At 38.2% G+C, this 23318-nt stretch overlaps 1 protein-coding gene across 1 annotated transcript in view; it reads right to left on the bottom strand.

Moving 5' to 3' along the window:
• LOC309496976 (protein NLRC3-like) overlaps positions 1 to 23318 on the bottom strand; it is a 69824-nt gene that overhangs the window by 34493 nt on the left and 12013 nt on the right. Inside the window, exons 2-6 of the mRNA XM_082167180.1 lie at positions 14236 to 14517; positions 14069 to 14161; positions 2767 to 4564; positions 2340 to 2513; positions 471 to 644 (exon numbers count right to left, since the gene is read on the bottom strand). Coding sequence (XP_082023306.1) covers positions 471 to 644; positions 2340 to 2513; positions 2767 to 4564; positions 14069 to 14161; positions 14236 to 14497 — 2501 coding nt within the window. The 5' untranslated portion in view covers positions 14498 to 14517. The remainder of the gene's footprint in view (positions 1 to 470; positions 645 to 2339; positions 2514 to 2766; positions 4565 to 14068; positions 14162 to 14235; positions 14518 to 23318) is intronic.

The raw sequence follows: 23318 nt of genomic DNA, 5'->3' as shown, positions 1-23318 counted from the left end.
CAAACGTATGACTTACAGAAGGTATACTTAACTAAGAACGTTTCGGGAAACGCGTATTAACGATAAGGTACAGCTTAAGGTGTCGACGTAGCGTTAAGAAGGTTTCGGGAAACCCAGTCCTGAATCCTTCCTGAGCCCACTTAAAGGGGAAATTATGTTGGGAAAGTGTCTCAGCTGCTAAATTGATAGGGAACAATTAGCTCTTTTGAAGATACAGTTTGTAACCAGAGTTTACCAAATTATTCAAAAATCTTGAGGATTGGTGGTAAAGATGAAATTGGGTTAATTATATATAAAAGAAGATCGTCAGCCAATCAGAATGAAGCATTCAACAGCCCTGTAGCATAACTAGAGCTAAACCTCTGTAAATTCTCAATAAAAACTTTTGTAAATGTAGTAATGTGAGTAATAAGTTAAGATTGAAATGCTGTGTTTGGAGTTGTTTAATCAACTCTTCATGCTCTACATACTTGAGTTTATCCAGTCTGTAGTTTGGATCCTCCAGTTTATCAGTGAGCAGCTTGACTCCTGAATCTCCTGGGTGATTGTAGCTCAGATCCAGCTCTCTCAGGTGTGAGGGGTTTAAACTCAGAGCTGAAGACACATAACCACAGCCTTCCTCTGTCACCATACAGCCAGACAATCTACAAAGACATACAGCAACAGTCCACATCACATTAGTTTGGCAATCAGACGTTACTATCACACACTGACCTTGGCTGCGTTTCCCAAAAGAATCTAAGAATAAATGATTTTTTTTCCCAAAATTACATTGTTTTGAATTCAAAATATATAATTTACATTTAGACAAGTAACATTAACAATCATACAAATAACAGTGAATGTGTGCATATTTCAAAAGTTGCAATGAATTATAGTTGCTAATAAATTCTTCATTTCCCTTAAATATCTTCAAAAGATTTTTTTTTTAATCTGTTTATTTAACTTTTACAATAATGCCACGATACATATACAGGAGAATAGTGAAAAAGATATGAAGCTCATAACATCTCTCAGCCAGTCATCAATAGATGGATGGATTTTGTTTCCATAGCAGAAGAATGCGCCGTCTAGCTAATAATGTTGAGAAGGCAAAAGCCTTTGCAGGATTTCCAAAAATAAGTGACATTTGGAGAAAGTCCAAAAAGTGCAACCAAAGGGCATGGCTCAATCTGTCTCTTTGTCACTAAAGACAAACAATTAACCTGCTAAGCTGCAACCCCACTTTTGAAAAATCCCCAGAAATGACATACCCAAACTGAAACAGATACAGTTCATGAACCCTTGGTACTAAAAGCACAAGTATGATCTCATTTGAAAGCTGACAGCAGGCAGTTTATTGTAAATGTAGAATTAAATATTGTCATAATGAAAAACATAGTTATAAATAGCTTAAAGTTTTGTAAAGTTACTGCAGCTAAAGCCACATGTCTGACCATGTTATATTTAAAATCTGAAGATGGTAAGTCTAAAACTCTGTATTTAGTTAAATGTTTAGTCATCATCTATTCAGTATTTTGTCTCTATTGTTTTGTGGTGCAAACAAGACCCATTCAGAGTCAGTCTCTCCTGCAGACATTCACACCTCTCCAGCCTGGTTATGGCTCTAAATATGCATTTCTTTTGTCTGCATTATAGTTACTAACTACTGGCTATTCACAGGCTATTCATAGGGTTTCAATCCCTAATTTCTTTGCTTTATGTGTCAGGGACTTCCTTGAATGTCACATGATTATGGCACTTCTTCATGTATTCCATATATGGACTATACTGTGCACATAGGGTGCCCTCAGGCTGCTGGTATGGATTGAAAACACAGTACATCAGAGTATCCAGCACTCATAATTATTACATCGACGCATTTGGGTATAAATTCAATAAATATTATTCCTGTCTATATAAATCTGTTGTAAACCTATGAGAATCTATCAATATTTCTCCAAATCTGCACATTTTTTAGCTAAAAGCCCTGAGGGACGTTGTTTTGTCAAGCGCTGTCATGACGACCGCACAGGAGTTTTTTTCTTAATGAGAGCGGCTGACGCTCATAATTCATATAAAAGGTATCGACAAATTTTTTCATTACATAACTCCTGACACAAATTAAGACATAACTGTCACTATAAGTTTCTCAGGATACAATAGTGGTCAAATACTGAAACTTGAGTCTTATATCTTTTTAATGATGTATAGTTTGTCAAGGTAATAACATTAAATCTGATAGTAACTTTGAACTATTTAAACAAAAAAACGCTTCAGTGCGCCGGCACACTGGCAAAGGTTAACAGGTTAAGTCAGCCTTTGATTATAGCATAGTTAATTATTTTAAAACCATTCACCTCAGTATCTCCAGCTGACAGTTTGGACTCTTCAGTCCATCAGAAAGAAGCTTCACTCCAGAATCCTGCAGGTCATTGTTACTCAGGTCCAGCTCTCTCAGAAAGGAGTTTGAGGATTGTAGAGCTGATGATAAACTCTCACAGGACTGAGCTGTGAGATTACAGCTGTGTAGCCTGTGTAGAGAACAAATCAAAGAGCAGTAGTAATGCGTATTAGCGTTTATAATCTGGAGCTTGAAAAAACCTTTAACTGTAGTGAATTAAGCCAAGCTAAAACAATGATCTCTTCATAAAACATCAAACCAGTATTTATTTTCACACACAATACATTTATTCATCATTCTAAGCCAGCAAGTCACTCATTTAAAATTAAGGCAATTACAAAAGACTAACAGTGTTTATAAATGAATGTAAAGGAGACTCTTACAGTGCTCTTCTGGTGTTTCTGATCACCGGCAGCAGTCTCACCAGTGCTTCATCAGATCTTCTGTATTTCTGCAGTTCAAACTTCTCTTGAGTATCTTCTGACATCAGGAGCACAAACACCAGACCAGACCATTGAGCAGAGGAGAGATTCTGTGCTGAAAGATTTCCTGAGCTCAGATTCTTCTGGATTTCCTCCACAAAGTCATCTTTCAGTTCACTCAGACAGTGGAAGAGATTGACGATCCTCTCTACTGATTCCTCCTTCTCTATTTTCTTTTTGATATAGTTAACAGTGTTTTTCATGTCCCCTGTTTTCTGTTCCAGTCCTGGCAGTAATCGCTTCAGGTCACTCTGATTGGACTCCAGACCCAGGAGGAACCGAAGGAAAAGGTCCAGGTGTCCGTTCTCACTCTGTAAAGCCTTCTTGACTGCAGCATTATGAAGCTGAAACAGTGGCTTTTTGGACAGTTTCCATGTCAGTTTTTCTCTCCAGGATTGAAGAAATAGGTCAGCTTTCTCATTTTTGCCCATCATAAACACATAAAGAGCCGCAAGGAATTCCTGTACGCTGAGATGTACGAAGCTGTAAACATTTCTTGTTGAATCCTTTTCCTCCTGAAACATTCGAGTGCATAACCCAGAGTACAATGACCCTTCACTGACATCTAGTCCACATTCCTCAAGATCTTCTTTGTAGAAAATCAGGTTTCCTTTCTCCAGCTGTTGAAAGGCCAGTTTCCCAAGCTTCAGAATAATCTGTTCAAAAGACACTGCATGGGAATTAGGTTCGGACTCATCACAGTATTTTTCTTCCATCTGTTTCTTCTGAGAAATTAAGAAGCTTGTGTACATCCCTGTGAGAGTTGTGGGAGTTTTGTCATTGCTCTCTGGAGCCAGTAGAGGCTGGAGAACAATGAGAGAGATCCAGCAGAAGACGGGGATGTGGCACATGATGTACAGACTCCTGGATTTCTTGATGTGACTGATGAGGTTTCCAGCAACCTCAGGACTGCTGTTATTTTTGAAGTATTGCTCTTTCTGCTCATCGTTAAATCCTCGCACCTCTGTCACTTGATCAATGTAGCCACGGGGTATCAGACTGGCTGCTGCTGGTCTGGATGTGATCCAGATAAGAGCAGAGGGAACCAGATGTGTCTTGATAAGGTTTATTATTATCTTACTCACTGTTGTTTTTTCATTTACATTTGTAAATATGTCATCTTCTTTAAAGCTCAGAGGAAAGCGACATTCATCCAGCCCATCAAAGATGAACATAACTTTACCATCACCTTGAGGAAGAGAGGGCAATTCTTCAGGACTACTAAAGAAGTATTTGTTGAGCAGTCCCATGAGACTGCACTCTCCTTTAATCAAATTCAGTCTACGGAATGGAAGTGGAAATATGAAGGTTATATCCTGATTTTCTGTTCCTTTAGCCCAGTCAAAGATTAATTTATTGACAGAGACAGTTTTTCCCACTCCTGCAATTCCCGTTGTCAGCACTTTTCTGTTTCGACAATCGGTGTCACACTGGACTTTAAACATGTCCTTACACACGATTGGCTTCTCCTTGGCAGTCAATCGGTTGTGATTTGATTCGATCTGTATCACCTCATGGTCGTTCACTCTTCCTCCAGTCTCATTCTCCACCACATATAAATCAGTGTAAATATTGTTCAGGTATTCCTTATGACCCGTCTCTGAATTACCAACCAATATCCGCTCGTAGTCCCGTTTTAATTTGTTCTTCAGTGTGAGGCTGGTCTCTGGGTAATCATGAAGAGTAGCTTCTCTATCATCTGCAGTTGAGCATTTAAGAAAGAGGAGAAAAGTCAGCAAAGACTAAGATATTGTGTTTTTCTAAAATTCCTGCATCTACTATATTCAAATGAACCATACTACTACTGCAATAGTGTTTACATACACATCTTACATTGATTATGCTGAAGTTGACAACATAAATGATGGAAATGCCTTGATTAATATTTGAATGCAATTGGAATTGGATTTATCGGATTTTCACTATTGGACTATAAGACCAACTTAACCCTCTGAGGTCTGAGGGGTTTTTGGGGTCCTTGAGATGTTCTGACATGCCCTGACATTTGTGCTTTTTTCAGTTGCTTATAAACATATTAATGGCAAAGGTATAATTACACTCTATTTAGCACAAACAGGGCTACCATAATATGTGAGCAACATGCATGTACATGTTTGTATTTTTGAGAGAATAATGTTTATGCATGGTTATTGAAAAAACTAAAAACTAAAGTTTCTGAAATAAGGCCACAAAACACATACTAAATACGTGTCAATAAGACTTTTGACTAATTGATGTCTTTGCCTAGAGTTTTTTCTTCAAAATGATGTGAAAATCATCCTGCCCTTATCATTCACATAACACAATACATTGATTTAAATCTTGTAAAACACTTTTTGTTTGTAAAGGCAATATGCGCAAGGGGCGTCAACCATTCAACAGCATCATGCATATGTAGTGGTTCACACCTGAGGAGATGGGGCCCGCATACTTAATGAGCCATTCATTCAGGTGTGTCACCTATAGCCAGGGATGTAGTGGAGGCTAAACGCACGTAAACGCCGTTTACGCACCTCCCAAAATTCGGAAATAGCGTTTGCCCACCTCCAAAGTGCGTTTATCCACCTCTAAATTTCACGTTATTTGAGCGGACTTTGCTTTTCCAGTGCGTGATCGCCGATCGGTACATGATTCGAGCATTTGGGCCGTTAATGACAGAGCAGAACGTTGAGCAGAGAGCGCAGCGCGCCGACACACACACACACACACACGGAACAAAGAGAACGGCACACACGGAGCAGAAAACACACGCTCGTTACTATACAAGCTGCGCGAGAATTAAACTTGATCGCAGCCGCAACAGAAAATCATTAAAACTAGGCAAAAAAAGTTTGTTTTTTTTACAAGTTTTTTTAAACAATTCATTACATGCAGCTGGTTTAATGTAATGAGCATGTCAAAACCCAACTGTACAAGAGATTCAGAGGGAATCAAGCCTGCACCAGGTTAAAGACTTTTCCCTCTACAGGGAAACACTGATCCACATTTTTCTGATAGACCAAACAACTAATCAATTAATCGAGGAAATATTCAACAGATTAGTCGACTATGAAAATAACCCCAAATCCCTATCATTATGTTCAAGTGCATTGCATTGGAAGCCCTGGGTATAAGCCTCCCTCTCTATCTCTCTTAAATATTTTTGTTCTCTCTGTTTTGTCATTTAGTAAACTTTATAGATTTCAACCATATTATTCCTTCTTGAGTCTCTTTAACAAGAACTTCGATTAATGTATGAATTGAATAGTGATTTTGTGACCTATGATGAGGGAACAACCAGTGATACCCTTGGTAGTACCATCAAATGATAGCCTATAGCGATGTCATCAGGATACACATACACCGGTAGGCAGTGGCCCACCTTACCGGGTGATCAAGTTGTGGTCCACCAGAATTTATAGTTTACCCACCTCTTTTTTTACCACTACACCACTGCCTATAGCCACAAGAAAGAATGCAAGATCAATATATATATACAGTATATATATACAGTATATATATATATATATATATATATATTCTACCAAATTGGTTCACAGTTGGAAGCATGTCAATTTTTTTATTTTATTTTTACAAATTTTGCTTGCAAATTGTATAATATCCAAGGAAAACATGTCTATTAATTGTGCAGTTAATTCTCATACTGTATTTTCAGTTTTGGAATATGTATCCTCTCCCCAAATTTGTCAATAATAAAACACAATAAAAATTATTTAAAGAAAATGCTTATATTTACCTTTTAAAATTTGTTTACATCTACCTTGTAAATATATATTTTTTTATTAAAAAGGTTACAATTACAACAACAATTGAAGTGTAATCTTTCTTTGTAAAAACTAAAGTATACATTTTATCATACATATTTCAAAGTTAAGGATTCATTACTTTGAATGTAGCCTACATTGACAAAACATACTATATTTAACATATTAGCAAAAATTGGCAAACAAAAGCTTATTTGAGGTGGCAGATATTTTACAGTAAAAATGTGTAATCTATCCAAAACTAATCAACGAAATGTTGTCTTTCATTTGTCTGTAAAATAGGTCTTTCGTTTTTATTATAAGGAATATAAATGTTAATTTGCAGTTTAATACGTTGCTTATACAAATACATTTTATTTCAACATATTTCAATCGATTTTACTCAGTATAGTAAAATAGTTTGCTAAAAGCAGATCATTCATTCACACACAGAAACGCAATTCAAATTTAAACCGTCTTTTTGCGAGTTGTGGTAAACAGCGCATCTCTGCCGTTCATTCACACAGAAACGCGATTTACTTGAGAATGAAAAAAAAAACGTACTACATTATTCCATCCGTTGCTCCTCGAAATACCAGCACTTCTGAGGTAAGTTTTCCATTATTATTATTCCTCACAGCGCTGCGAGACAGTGTAGACAAGTACACTGATCTGAATAAACTTGATGTGTTTTCTCGAGCTGATATGGGGGCGTTCATAGTTTGTATGGGATCGTCTCAGTCATTTGCGTTTGAATAGCGCGCGCTCTCCGTGGGCGGGGCCGATTAAAACGTAATGAGATGAGCTCGACTGGAATCGCTCTCTTTTAATACAGATTTCACAAGATGAGAATATTTGTTTTTTATATAAATTACTTCATTTAAAAGAAGAGAATTCAAGCTTCATGCCTGTGTGTCTGTATGCCTGTTTGACTGAGTATTCGGTGAGTTATTGTTCATTTTCGGACGCGTTTCAGAATGGACTTCACTGGCAGAGAGAAGGCAGAACTCGCTTCGTGTTTATTTTTCTTTATTTGGCAAAAAGCACAACACTTTGTTTTTATTGTGAGTATACACAAAAATAATACACATTTAACCCTCTGATGGTCTTCGTTTAGCAGTCACAGTGGGGGCCTTCCCGGTCATAAATGACCGGACACCTAAAAATGAAACTTCCTCCATCCCAGTAAAAACCAATGCAATTTATTTTTGTTCTATAATATTTATTCTTTTTAATTTAGAATTTTGAGACAATTTGATTGAACTTATTAATATTTATGCAATATTTATAGTCCATTTTTTGCCATTGGAAATAATGTGTTTTTTTTTTGTTTGTTTTTTTAAATATATATTCTATGCAGTATTTTCGGGTAAAATAGAGACTAGGCTTTCAGAAAATAAAATAAAATAAAATAATTAATCAATTTATTAAACATAAAATTAAATAAAACATGTTATTGCATGGGTTTACCACTAGATGCCTGTATAGCTCTAAATGGAGATGTTTGTGAATTCTAGTTGTTTTTGGACCAAATTACTTACTTTTAAGATGTGGATTGAATGTATTTTTTTAGAAATTCTCAAATAATACTTTTTGCCCAGGTTTATAACATTTTATTAATTATTATTTTAATAATTATTATATTAATTATATATACATATATTCATTATAATTATTAATTATGTTATGTTTTTCACTCTTGATGTTTTAGAGCTTCACCCCTTCATAGCTGAGCACTTTTTTTCTGCATCGTGGCTGATTTGTAGAGAATTTTTGTGTTTTTGTCAATTTCCCATTCATTTCCTAAGGGGGTAATTTTGACCGAAGACCAAAATCATGACAAATTTTTTTACGACCACTTAGCATGCTCGGATCATGAACTCAATTTTTTTGTGTGTTCACATACCTAATGCCAGAAAAGTCACCAAGTTTCGTAACATTCTGATGAAGCTGTGATTTTTAGCAGATTTTTACAGATTTTTGTAATCTGAATTTATTGGTGTGTATGTGTATAAACGTGTGTTTTAACATGAGCAAATATTGGCAAACAAAAGCTTATTTGAGTTGGCAGATATTTTACAGTAAAAATGTATAATCTATCCAAAACTAATCAACGAAATGTTGTCTTTCATATGTCTGTAACATAGGTCTTTCATTTTTATTATAAGAAATATAAATGTTAATTTGCAGTTTAATACGTTGCTTATACAAATACATTTTATTTCAACATTTCAGTCGATTTTTACTCAGTATAGCAATACAGTTTGCTAAAACCGAAACATTCATTCACAAACAGAAACGCCTGACTGTAACGTTGTTTTTATGAAATATTAGGGCATATAAATGTTAATTTTCAGTTTACTCATCTCAGTATAGCAATACAGTTTGCTAAAACATCATCATTCATTCACACAGAGACGCAATTTAAATTTAAACTGTCTTTTTGCGAGCTGTGATAAACAGCGCGCATCTCTGCGGCTGCCGTTCATTCATTCACAGAAACGCGATTAACTTGAGAAGGAAAAAAAACTTACTACATATTCGGATCCTCTCTCCTGCAATACCCGCACTCTGAGGTAGATTTTCCGTTATTATTATTCCTCACAGCGCTGCCAGATGGTGTAAACACGTAGGCTACAATGATATGATTAAACTTGTGTTTCCTCGAGCTGATATGGGGGGCGTTCACAGGTTTGCCTCAGTAATTTGCGTTTGAATAGCGCGCGCTCTCCGTGGGCGGAGTCACATTACCTTTGAATGAGCTCTAATGAGCTCGACTGGAATCGCTCTCTTTTAACACAGATTTCACAAGATGAGAATATTTTTTTTTAATATAAATTACCTCATTTTAAAGAAGAGAATTCAAGCTTCATGCCTGTGTGACTGTATGCCTGTTTGACTCAGTATTCGCTGAGTTATTGTTAATTTTCGGACGCGTTTCAGAATGGTCTTCACTGACAGAGAGAAGGCAGAACTCGCATCACGTTTATTTTTCTTTATTTGGCAAAAAGCACAACAGTTTGTTTTTATTGTGAGTATACACAAAAATAATACACATTTAACAGAATCGATTGATGTATGAAACTTGCTTGTAATATCAAAGTCAACAGAGCAAAATTAATTTCTTTTGAACTGAACTGAAAAGAATCCAGCAAAACGCGCGGGCGCGTTTGTCGACCTCAGAGGGTTAAGTGTGTACTTTTAAATGATCGGATTCAAACTGAAAACAAATATTCTCTGCTTAAGTAATTTGTATAAAACCAACAAGATGTCCAGTTTCTCAAGCGCTTGCTCATTATTTTTTATTTGACCACGCCCACACGCGCAAAAAGAGATTGACATGCAAATCGTCCACGCCTCAAAAACAAAGCACCAAAGTCTCTGCTTTTCGTCGAGTTTGGAAGACACGCCGTGAGCTTACATTGGATTTACCTCAGAAGAAGAAGAACGCGATTTGAAGACAAGAAAGATGTAAGGTAAGAAATTCTTAATTATTAGTTAATGTTATTGTTGCATAAACTTCACATTGCAGTTGAACCGTTACTGTGTTTGTGGATATCTGCTCAAACGTAGATATGTATAATATGTTAACCATAATGTATCATATTTTGGAGCGCGCACTGCGTTTGAATGTTTCATATTTTGGAGCGCGCTCTGCGTCTGAAAAGCAAAACGCACCAAACAATAGGCTTCATGGTTTTATATTGTAATCAATATATTTTTCTCTAGCGTAGTTGTTACTGAAATCTTTTGGAAGATTTCATTTATTGTTATTATTATTTTATGCAGCACTGCGCGCAGCCTATGCATACAAGGCACAACAAACCTGGTGTTCATTATTGTTGGAAACATTTGTGTGTGTGTTTGTATTCTGTGAATTTTAACCAGAAAAATCTAAAATCATTCCCAAAATCGTGCAGCCCTATAGTTTCTCTTGATATCAGTATGTTCACAGTTTTTTTTTTTTTTGACAGGGACCAGATGCCACTGAGTCCTGCTGACTTCAACATTCACATGAGTCTCTGTACATGAACATGGTAAAGTGAAAATCAAACACCTTGGAAATGAAAGGTATGTACAATGTTTTTAGGAATGGCACAAAGGTCTCTGTCTTTGGATCATTGTTTTCAATAATGTGCTTTTTTGTCATTTGTTTTGTATCTTTGGATTATGTTGTGTTGTAAATAAATCCAAACAATCAAAAAGCCATTCTTTTTTAAATCTCCTCATTCTCATTCAAGGTTGCTCTGAATGACAGGGCCTGATAGCTCCTAATAGGACCATTAGAGGAGGGTCTTTGTCTTTCTCAGGTGTGAAAACCATAAAAAAATTTTTTTTGAAAACCATACATCCCAAATCCTACCGACCCATCTCACTGCTCTGCGTTCCATTCAAAATCCTGGAGAGGCTGATCTATAATCGTATCGAGCCAATAGTGGACCCTCAACTCCCACGGGAACAAGCTGGCTTCCGGCGCGGTCGGTCAACGGTTGACCAGGTGACACTGCTCACCCAAGACATTGAGGACAGCTTTCAGGAAAAACAGAAGGCTGGAGTAGTGTTGCTTGATCTCACAGCCGCTTACGATACCGTTTGGCACCGCGGACTCCACCTAAAGCTACTAAAGATCATTCCCGACCGGCACATGGTGAAGTTCATCATTGAGATGGTGACGAACCGCAGCTTCACCTTAAAGACCAGTGACGGTCAATGCAGCAGGCTTAGAAGGCTGAGGAATGGTGTTCCGCAGGGTTCTGTCCTCGCACCGATGTTATTCAATATCTACATCCACGACTTACCGGAAACAACATCCCGGAAATATGGTTACGCTGACGACCTGGCCATTATGATGAGATGACAAACATGGGAGCAGATGCAGGCCAGCCTAAACCAGGACATGGACACCTTGGCAGCCTACCTGCGTGAGTGGCGTTTACAGCTCAGCATCGGCAAGACAGTTGCAGCAGCTTACCACCTGAACAACAGTGAGGCCAGACGGGAACTGGACATATTCGTTAATAACAAGCGTCTTGAGTTCCAGCAAGCCCCACGGTACCTTGGCGTACGCCTGGATAGATCTCTAACATTCAAACAACACCTTGAAGAAGTGACGGCCAAAGTGTCATACTAGCTGGGGTGCAACTGCCAAGGTGCTTCGAATATCAACAGTAGCTCTCGTCTTCTCCACAGCTGAATACTGTGCCCCAGCCTGGTGCAGAAGCCCACACGCCAGGAAAGTCGACACTGCCATAAACACCGCCCTTCGGACTATAACTGGCTGCCTGAATTCTACCCCTGTCTACCATCTGCCAACACTAGCGGGAATTGCCCCGGCCGGCCTCCGACGAGAGGCTGCTACCCTCGCTCTTGCAAGGAAAGCCCAAAGATACAACTGGCATATCCTGCACAATACCACCACAACAGCACTAGAGTTCTCAACGGGCCTGAAAATTACAACCCGACCCGACCCGGCCCGTGGCTTTTAAAGCCCGGACCCGATGTAACCCGACACATCAACATGAATTATCTGCCCGAACCCGGCCCGCGGCCCGACGCCGCGTCGGATTTTTTTTTCTCATACACGTATTATCATGACCAGCAGACGCGAATTCAAATCAACCTTTAATGTTCACGCTTTTTAACAATACAAACAACTGAAACAATAAACTTTAAATATATAAATAGGCTGTAGTAGCGACGGTGAATTCACCTGCGGCAAGTTTAATTTTCACCAACTCCATCCTCTCTTCTCCAGGCTAAAGGCGTGCACGCAGCGGCGTCAGGTCTGCCCCCGCCCCTCTCCATGATGCACGTTGCACGCAGAAGCCAGACTTTCTTTACGGTGAACAGCAGCGATGATTAATAAATGTTGTTGTTTTTTTACTGAGCGGAAAAGATTAAGCCCGAGGTCCGACCCGACCCGAGTCATTTGCTTATATTTTCGACCCGAACCCGGCCCGAACCCGCGGGTCCCGTCGGGTTTGTCGGGCCGACCCGACCCGTTGAGAACTCTAAACAGCACTGCCTCCTCATAGACTGAAGTCCCGCCACCCGTACAACAAGGCGGCACAAGACCTGCTCAGGTCCATCCCTGAGGACCTGTCTACAGAGGCATGGCTCGCGGCAGCTTGGAAGCAGGAGTGGGAGTCAGCAGGGCCCTCACGAATCCACCGTTACATCTATGACCCTGGAGGCGGTCTTGAAGGAGAGGATCTGCCACGCCGGCAATGGACTCTGCTAAACCGCCTGCGAACTGGGGTTGGACGTTACAAAGCATCGATGAGGAAGTGGGGCCTGGAGGACAGAGCAGTGTGTGAGTGTGGGGAGCCAGAGCAGACCGCTGAGCACATAATTACCACCTGTCCACTGTATAAACCACCCTCGGAGGCCGGCCTCTTCGACGTGGGACCTGAGATGAGAACGTGGCTGAGTTCTACTGAGCTGGACATTTGATGACGACACACGAAAGAAGAAGAAGACCATACATATTAATGATGTGTTTACGCCTCCCGCATAAAGCTTTCTTATACAAAACACGTCTTACAAATTTTAAATCAATATATTATCTTATCTGAATGAGCAGTCAGGGTGATTTTCACATAGTTTTGGAGCAAATATTCTAGGCTACGTGATACCATTTTCAAAAGTCTTGTGAAGAAATAATCAGTATGGGTTTCATGGCCTTATTTCAGTGACAATTTTTGTTTTTGTATTTTCACAAACCACGCATAAATGTCATTATCTCAAAACTGCAAACTTTTACATACATGCTGCTGACATATTATTGTAGCAGAGTTTGTGCTGAATACAGTGTAATCAGACTTTAGCCATGAAAATGTCACAAGTAACAGAAATAAGCACAAATGTCAGAGCATGTCAGAACACCTCCAGGGCCAGAAAACACCTCAGACCCCAGAGGGTTAAAAATGAAAATTCTGTCATCCTTTACTCACCCTCGAATGGTTTCAAACCTGTATGAATGTTGTTGTTTTTTTACTACTATGGAAGTCAATGGGGCCCATCAACTGTTTGGTTACCGACATTCTTCAAAATATCTTCCTTTGTGTTCAGGAGAAGAAAGAAATCCATACAGGTTTGAAACCACTTGAGGGTGAGTAAATGACAGAATTATCCTTTTTAAGTAAACTATTCCTTTAAGGCCATGCTGACCAAAATTATCTTATTTATTTAAGATTTTTGATCAAACCATTGACATCTAGCACACCAAACAAGACATGAGATTGTATTAGAGTTAGCTGCATATGTAGAAGTTGCTTGTAGAAGTTTTAATTCAGGGTTTAAGACTCTTGTAAACCATTTAACCATTTGTAAAAAATGACTACACAGTCTGTTCTAATAAATGTACTTGAATAAGATCTGCTGCTGTTCTTCTTGGCCCTGTAATTGTTGCTTGCTGTTATATTTTCTCTTGTTTCCATGTATAGACAGGGATTATTTACCCCTGATCTCTTCTGAATGAGCTCCACCAGCGGCAGACGTCTTCATATTGCCTTCAGCCTGACTTGAGTGTGTGTGAGAGAGAGGATCACTCACTGGGAAAAATAAGTCACACAAACACATCAGTAAACAATCAATCACATTACAGTCAGAGTGAATTAAATGTTACCTTTCTTGTGATTGTTCTCCAGCTGCTCAGCCAGATTGTTCTGGTTCATATTCCTCAGGATCTTCACCGTGATCTTCACAGCTTCTTCTGGCCCAAAACATTCTACCATCTTATCCACTGTGTCTAAGATATCTGCATTCTCCATTTCAGCCTTTGATATATGCTTGTCATTCTTTAAGTGCCATTTAAACTCCTTCAGATGATCTTTTCCCAGGTCCATCAGCGAGTTCTTGAGCAGATCTTCAACTTTAACAGACGCCATCGCCCTTCACAGATTCACAGCTGCGGGATAAAAAGAAAAAGATCTGAAGTAGTTTCACTCTTAACATGTTGACCGAAGCGCTCAAATGTTATTTGGATTATGAAATGAAGCTGTGATCGGATCAGGACTCTCATCCAAACTCATCTGTTAAAGGGGTCCTATAACGCTCTTCTATGCATGGCATCTATCTGAAACATGCTAGCAATGAGTAACCTAGCAACAAAATATTTAGCACAAGCTTCACCCTGTTATTTCCAAAAGTCATTGTGAAATTCTATTTCTTTACCACCTCATATTCTCTGTTTTTAATTTTTCCCTTTTACACTTTTGCCATTTGTTGTCTCAAAATTAAGGCAGTCTATGCTCTAGTAATGTTACTCTAAACAAGTTATCTGACAGGTTTTTTTTATTTTCATACTAGAATTAGTTGATTTCTTTGATGGTGCATCATACTACAGTAGTTAAAGGGATAGTTCACTTTGAAATTAAATTTTGGTATGTTTTAGCTTACCTCAAGGGCATTGTAGTCCGGGCTATGAATCTTTCTTTCATTTGTTCTGAATTAACAAATTCGGACTCTCTGTGTTTTCTAAGCACATTTCTTCTAAAAAACATCCTTTGCTAAGCTTAACTAAAGCTTTTAACCTCCTGACTCTCGAGCATCTAAATTACTGGCATGGAGCCACCAGGTCTGGGTTTAGATTGCTTTCTGACACTTTATGGCACCTCGGAGTATTACCAGAACAACACGACGCAGGACGTTCCCCTAGCTTCGCAAGCTTCAAACGCAGTTTGCAATGCAACCCCCCCCGCTCTCTCTCTCAGCCAGAGAGATAATGGACTTTCTACGTGACATTCCAATCACACACAAAAACTTACCGTGCATTTAATTCAGAATACAAGTGATTCAGAATCTAAGATGATGTATTAACCCCCTGAGGTCGGCTGTATCGCCGGTGATACCAGCTCGCTTTTTTTTTTATCAGTGTAAAAGAAACTCATAAATACTCTGTTGACTTTGATTTTCCATAGGAGTTTCATACATCAATCGATTCTGTTAAATGTGTATTCTTTTTGTGTATACCCACAATAAAAACAAAGTGTTGTGCTTTTTGCCAAATAAAGAAAAATAAACACAAAGCGAGTTCTGCCTTCTCTCTGCCAGTGAAGTCCATTCTGAAACGTGTCCGAAAATGAACAATAACTCAGCGAATACTCAGTCAAACAGGCATACAGACACACAGGCATGAAGCTTGAATTCTCTTCTTTTAAATGAAGTAATTTAAATAAAAAACAAATATTCTCATCTTGTGAAATCTGTATTAAAAGAGAGCGATTCCAGTCGAGCTCATTACAGCTCAATCAAATGTAATGTGACTCCGCCTATGGAGAGCGCGCGCTATTCAAACGCAAATGAATGAGGCAATCCACGCAAACCTGTGAACGCCCCCATATCAGCTCGAGAAAACACAAGTTTATTCAGATCATTACTTGTTTACACCGTCTCGCAGCGCTGTGAGAAATAATAATAATGGAAAATGTCCCTCAGAAGTGCGGGTATATCGAGGAGCAAGGATCCGACTGAGCTGAGGAAAACTGCATGTAGTAAGTTTTTTTCCTTCTCACGTGAATCGCGTTTCTGTTTTGTGAATGAATGAACGGCAGAGATGCACGCTGTTTACCACAGCTTGCAAAAAGACAGTTTAAATTTAAATCGCGTGTGTGAATAAATGATGATGTTTTAGCAAACTGTATTGCTATACTGAGATGAGTAATATGAAATATGTTGAAATAAAATGTAGGCTATTTGTATAAGCAACGTATTAAACTGCAAATTAACATTTATATGCCCTAATATTTCATAAAAACAACGTTACAGTCAGGCGAAATATGAAAGACAACATTTTGTTGACTAGATGTGGGTACAGTTTTTACTGTAGAATATACTGCCACATCAAATATGCTTTTGTTTAGCAATTTCTATATATATAAAATACTATTTTTGTCAAAAATAAAGTCATCAACTAAGATGTTAGCTGTTCCAATGTTGGCTATATTAAAACTAATGAATACATAGATAAAATGTAGGCCTATAATCATTTTTTTTTTACAAAGAAAGAGTACACTTGAAATATTGTTGAAATTGTAATTATTGTTGTAATTGTAACCTTTTTAATAAAATAGCAAAACATATTTACAAGATGGACAAAAGATATATTTAGAAGAAGACTTATATTGACCATTTAAGATTTTGCTTACATAAAATCTTTGTGGCTCAGTCAGTGTCACACCTGAATGAATGGCTAATTATGCAGAGTGGGTGGGACATTGTATTCTCAGGTGTAAACCACTCCTCGTTCACGCCCCCCTCGCATATTGGCTTTCCAAGCAAAACCTGTTTTACATCAATTTAAATCAATGTATAGTTTTATGTGAACGATAAAGCAAGACTATTTTCACATAAGTTTGAAGCCAGAACTCGAAGGAACAACATCCATTAGTCAAAAGTCTTATTGACACATATTTATTATGAGTTTTGTGGTCATATTTCAGCAACTTTCATTTTTATTTTTTTCAATAACCACGCATAAACATTATTCTCTTAAAAATTAAAAAATATACATGCATGGTGATCACATATTTTGGTAGCCCTGTTTGTGCTATATAGAGTGAATTTACACATTTGCCATTAACATGTTTATAAATAACTGAAAAAAGCACTAATGTCAGAGCATGTCAGAACACCTCCAGGGCCCAGAAAACCGCTCAGACTCCAGAGGGTTAAGGCCTGCATGTTTGGTTAGCCCTTTTATGCGATAGTTATGATTTTCTGATTTGTAACTTGGAAGTGTTTTTCCTATTTAATGTTCTCAAATAGAATCATGGTCTTGTAACCCGACCCCCTGCTATAGGATAACACTTTACAACCCCCAGGAGACTGAGAAGTCACCTCACACACACACACACACACACACACACACACACACACACACACACACACACACACACACACACACACACAAACACCATCCATGGACCTTTTCAGAGAAAAGTACCTTTAAATGTATTAAATGTATTCCTTTTGTGCTTAGATGTCTTCACATGTCACACTGGAAGTATCTACAATTTTATCGTGTGTTAATCTTTAAATGCGTATAATATGCATATCTTAGGTAACTTTGTATTCCTATAATCTTCATATGACGTGTTTGATATCTCTGTAATTCTCTCAATCTAACGGAGTCGAATTCCGATAGCAGAATGCAGTAATGTGCATTGTTTTACACATTTCATATTTCTGGAGCCGAACGGCTCAATCCAATCTCCTCATGACTCATTCCAGTGGGCGTCCCCCACAGGACAAAGGAACTTCTTCCTGCTCGAAAATCTCGGGAGATGATTTGCTCTCCCCGCAAAAAGGGGCGTGGACGGGATTCCCTCAAAAGAATTTCGGCAACTTTAACTTTGAGTAGACTTAAACTTCCTGCGAACTCCGTTTACTCCGGAAGCCCGAGAAGGACGCCCAGCTCCAAAGGACACATACACGAGCCTTCTTGCCTCAGCAACACAACAGACTATATGCAAGTATAATCGAGCTTAATCAAGCTTTTAATTCGTTTAAGGTTGTCTGTCCCTGCTTAAGGTGATTTGATTTCTTGGTGTCTCTCACGAGTTAACTGTGAAAATTCATCCTGACAGTTTTGCTTTCACTTTCTCTCGCTCATCCTCTCTCCCTCTCTCTCTCTCTGATTTCTCTCTCTCATCCTATTTTAATTTGTGTTAGTTTGGTAATGTGTTATTTGTTTGTGTTCTGTATTTTATATTCGTTTCAATTATTAAAATCCAATATATTCCTGATTGCTTCTGTCTAAATGCTCACATTACTGAAAGGCAATGAAATGTTTTCGATCTAGCTACATGCTTTACTTTGGTTACGATTTTAGTAACCTAATTTTATAAACACAGAGAGTTGTTGTTTTTTCATGGCCAGAAAAAATACTCTTTCTTGCGTTTGTAAGAAGGATAATTTTTCTTGAGAGATGATAAAGAAGTCGTACGGTCGGTTTGCTGGACGAACAGATTGTTCGATAACTAAATTAATTCCATTAAAAGTTATCTAATATAATCGATCTGTAATAAGACTGTTGATATATTAATGACGAACCATAACTCATTGTGGTGATCATTCATATATACAGTCGATCTATTTTCAGCTTCGATAATTTAATGTAACTGTAATATGATATATATATATTAATCATATTCCTGATTAATTATTAAAATTCCCTGTATATCATTTGAGCTAATGCGGTTACGGTATTGGTGGAGAATGCGGGCATGATTAAACAAAGGTTATGAGCTTAAACCACTGTCAACCTAAAAGTGTGTATTTGATCATTCTAGTCAGAATAGGACACAACATGCGATACCGCATTGAGGTCACTAGTTGCTGGCTTGTTTAAATGCGGATAAATGATGATTTGAATTGACATCTCTACTGTAATTGAAAAAGTCTTAACACATTTAAGCATATTTTCAAATGGTATCAGTGTAAGGTTAATATGATTTTAGCGCAGAAACCCTAATTTCAGTATTAAAGCGTAAGTCTGTTTTGACGAAGGAATCTCAACTCAGCAGCATGTAAACTGTACCAGAATTGATTATTCTGCTTTGGTTGAAGAATTCCAATTGCAGTATTGCTTAACCTGTTTCTGATGAAGGAATCTCAGTACAGTGTTATATAAATGTAAATATGGGAGATGCTCCCCTTTTTACAGTGTAAAGGCCTTACAAATTACAGTTAGATTGATGTTGTTCATCTAAACTTTATCCGTGCATTTAAAAAGCAAAGCTACCTGGTGATCAAAACTGTGTCTCACTCACTGAAACTCTGAAGTGCATTGGTTCCCATGACAACGACTTGTCAAAGGAAGTGCTAACTCTAGATAGAACATGTGTTACCTTCCAACGCCATTTTGTAAACAAACAGCTTAAGTGGCTAAGCTAACCCAACCTAGCAGCCCTTCAGCTTAGGCTAAGCTAACTAATAACTTCAACAGTTAGTTGTTAGCATCATTTACATGAAGCCTTTAACTACAGCTTGTGTGTATGCAGTGTGTATGCAGTGTGAAGTGATCTAAACCATTTTCCTTTAACCCCATTTCTGGTTTCTGAATTCTCACTCTCTTTTTCCTTAACTTTAATTCTTCTCATCTAATTTCACCTGCACTTTTCAGGTGCATTCCTTACTGAACGCTGTTCAGCTAAATTTGCAGTTATTTTGTTAATTAACTCTAAACTTAATTACATGTAAACTGTTTAGCTAGAGAATTATTTTTAGTTATTGGGAACTTTCATTGGCACATTGACTAAACTTTATGGAGGGACAACACATGGTATGGTCTTGAACATGCAGCAGCTGTGACCAACTATAAAATGATGTCCAAAGCAAATCTAATGGTTGATCATAAGTGCTATTGATTATTCCCAATACTAGATCATTCTGCTGTTTTAATCATTTATTTTAGTGTTTTTATTCATTTTAATCATAATAGAAGTCATCTATTATAATTTTTTTACCCTCTTTTTCTAGTGTGGTTTTATCTCCCCATAAAACTGCAAAAGTAACTAGACAACTTTCCTTCTTGATTTGTTTATTTTCAACAGTTGCTTCAATTTTATGAGCCAGCTACACAAGTAATCTAGACGATTGCTATGGCATAATTTTGAGTACCACTAATAGACACAATCTAATCGGAAAGCTCTCCTCTTCCTCTTTCTTTCTCTTCTTCATTTGTTCAGAGATCAAGCCTGTTGTATGCTATCAGTAAGTTCTGAGAAATAATTTGACCATAAGAACCATCTTAAGTCATTTATTAAATAGCAAAGCCACTCAGATCCACACAAATCTGAGCATCCTGCTATTTGCAGCTAAGATAGTAATAATCAGGTACACATTTCACTTGCTAACCACACCTGGCAAAACCTAACTGTACATTATACACCTAGCTGTCTCACTTTGCCTTTAGCTCCAAATTCTGTTTGATCTTGCATTAGTCCCTTGCCCTTACTCTCACCACAAGTGTGCCAGAATGTTGCAGATGCTCAGCCTAACTGCCCAGATGGCAGGCCAAAAGGACTGGCTAGGTGTTTTGAAGAACACCATTTTACCCATGGCTGCTGATGACCTTCAGCACAAGAGCCAAAAGCAACTGGAAAACAAGGGAAGACAACTAATGACAGATGACTCAAACCAGAGGTATGACCACAAATATCTGACTGAGGTTATCTTCTTGGCCCACAACCTCACAGGTTTGAATCAGGAGGTAAACAACCTCAAACGCCAGATCACAGAGTCCCGAAAGGAGCTGACTCATGCTAAAAGCCGCATAGACCAGCTAGAAATGGAGGCTCGGGACAGATTCAAGGACCCTGGCAGAAGGGAGTCACAGAAGGAAATCCACAGTCTTCAAACGGCACTGACAGCTGCTAAACAACAAGAGCAGTTGGAAAAGACAGCCAGAGAGGACCTGGAAAAGGAACTCTTTCACACAGAGTCACTGTTAACCCTCTGAGGTCTGAGCTGTTTTCTGGGCCCTGGAGGTGTTCTGACATGCTCTGACATTTGTGTTTTTTTCTGTTACTTGTGACATTTTCATGGCTAAAGTCTAATTACACTGTATTCAGCACAAACTCTGCTACAATAATATATCAGCAGCATGTATGTAAAAGTTTGTAGTTTTGAGATAATGACATTTATGCGTGGTTTGTGAAAATACAAAAAAAAAAATTCTCACTGAAATAAGGCCATGAAACCCATACTGATTATTTCTTCACAAGACTTTTGAAAATTGTATGACATAGCCTAGAATATTTGCTCCAAAACTATGTGAAAATCACCCTGACTGCTCATTCAGATAAGACAATATATTGATTTAAAATTTCTAAGACGTGTTTTGTGTGACAAAGCCATATGCGAAGAGGCGTGATCATCTCATGAATATGCAAGGTTTTAACACCTGAGAAAGACAAAGACACTCCCCTAACTGCCCTATTAGGAGCGATCAGGCCCTGTCATTCAGAGCAACCTTGCACAAAGAATGAGGAGATTTAAAAAAGAATAAAATAATAATAACAATAAATTAAATCTTCCAAAAGATTTCAAGAACAACTACGCTAGAGAAAAATATATTGATTATCATATGTTACTTCAAATGTTTCCATTCGTTATGATGATATGAAATGAGATAATAGTAAAAACATAAAGCCTAATGTTCGGTGCATTTTTCCTTTCAAACGCAATCGCGCTCCAAAATATGATACATTAAAACCCACAGCGCGCTCCAAAATATGATACATTCAAACGCGATCGCGCTCCAAAATATGAAACATTATGGTTATTTACATTTACATTTACATTTATTCATTTAGCTGACGCTTTTATCCAGAGCGACTTACAATTGCTATATATGTCAGAGGTCGCACGCCTCTGGAGCAACTAGGGGTTAAGTGTCTTGCTCAGGGACACATTGGTGTCTCACAGTGGATTCGAACCCGGGTCTCTCACACCAAAGGCATGTGTCTTATCCACTGCGCCACCACCACCCTTTATACATATCTATGTTTGAGCAGATATCCACAAACAGTATTTAACAGTAAACACGGGTCTAAATAGTATAATATTCACCATATATCTAGCAACAGTTCAACTGCAATGTGAAGTTTATGCAACAATACCATAAACTAATAAGTAATAATTTCTTACCTTACATCTTTCTTGTCTTCAAATCGCGTTCTTCTTCTTCTTAGGTAAATCCAATATAAGCTCAGACGTGTCTTCCAAACTCGACGAAAAGCAGAGACTTGTGAAGTGTTTTGGTGTTTTGTGTTTGAGGTAACGAGGGCGTTCGCGTTCCATGTGGAGATTTGCATGTGAATCTCTTTTGCGCGAGTGGGCGTGTCGAATTAAAAAGTAATTAGCAAGCGTTTGAGATACTGGACATCCTGTTGGTTTTATACAAATTACTTAAACAGAGAATATTTGTTTTCAGTTTGAATCCGATCATTTAAAAGTACACACTTAAATGTGTATAAAGGTATATGGCTCATAAATGTGTGACAAGTATTCGCTGAGTTTTGTTTCAGTTTATAGACGTGCTCAAGAAAAAAAAGTTCACCGCGACGGAGAGGCAGAACGCACACCCTGTTTATTTTCTTTATTTTACAAAAGCACAATGTTTTGATTTGATTGTAAGTGGACACATACAAAAGTAGAAATATCACAGATTATTTTTTTATATTTCTTTTTTCTGTATAACCATAAATGACGGAGTAATTTAAGTTTATGTTGCTGCTATGTGAAAACAATCCAGCAAAACGCGTCGGCGCGTTTCTCGACCTCAGAGGGTTAAAAGCAGCAAATTCTGAAATCTTGGAAAAAGATGCCAGAATCATGGCCTGTGAAGGTCAACTTAATGTGTCCAGAGCTGAAATTGACGCACTGACCCAGCAGCTGGACAACACCAAAGATGAACTTGACATGGTCCAACGAGAACTGAGACACTCTTACCTGCTGCAAAAAGAACCACAGCAGGATAGACATCTCACTCCCCCACTTGCAATCAGCAGAGAAACACCCCCCAGCCAAGCACAGAGTTACGAAGGGGGGAGACAAACCCCTCTGCTTAACCCTCTGGAGTCTGAGCGTTTTTTTGGGCCCTGGGGGTGTTCTGACATGCTCTGACATTTGTGCTTTTTTCAGTTGCTTATAAACATATTAATGGCAAAGGTGTAAATTCACTCTATATAGCACAAACAGGAC

This window comes from Leuciscus leuciscus (assembly GCF_965113295.1).
Source record: "Leuciscus leuciscus genome assembly, chromosome: 4".
Taxonomy (NCBI): Eukaryota; Metazoa; Chordata; class Actinopteri; order Cypriniformes; family Leuciscidae; genus Leuciscus; species Leuciscus leuciscus.
The sequence above is the reverse complement of the archived record's forward strand: the minus strand, read 5'-3'. Positions and strand labels throughout refer to the sequence as shown.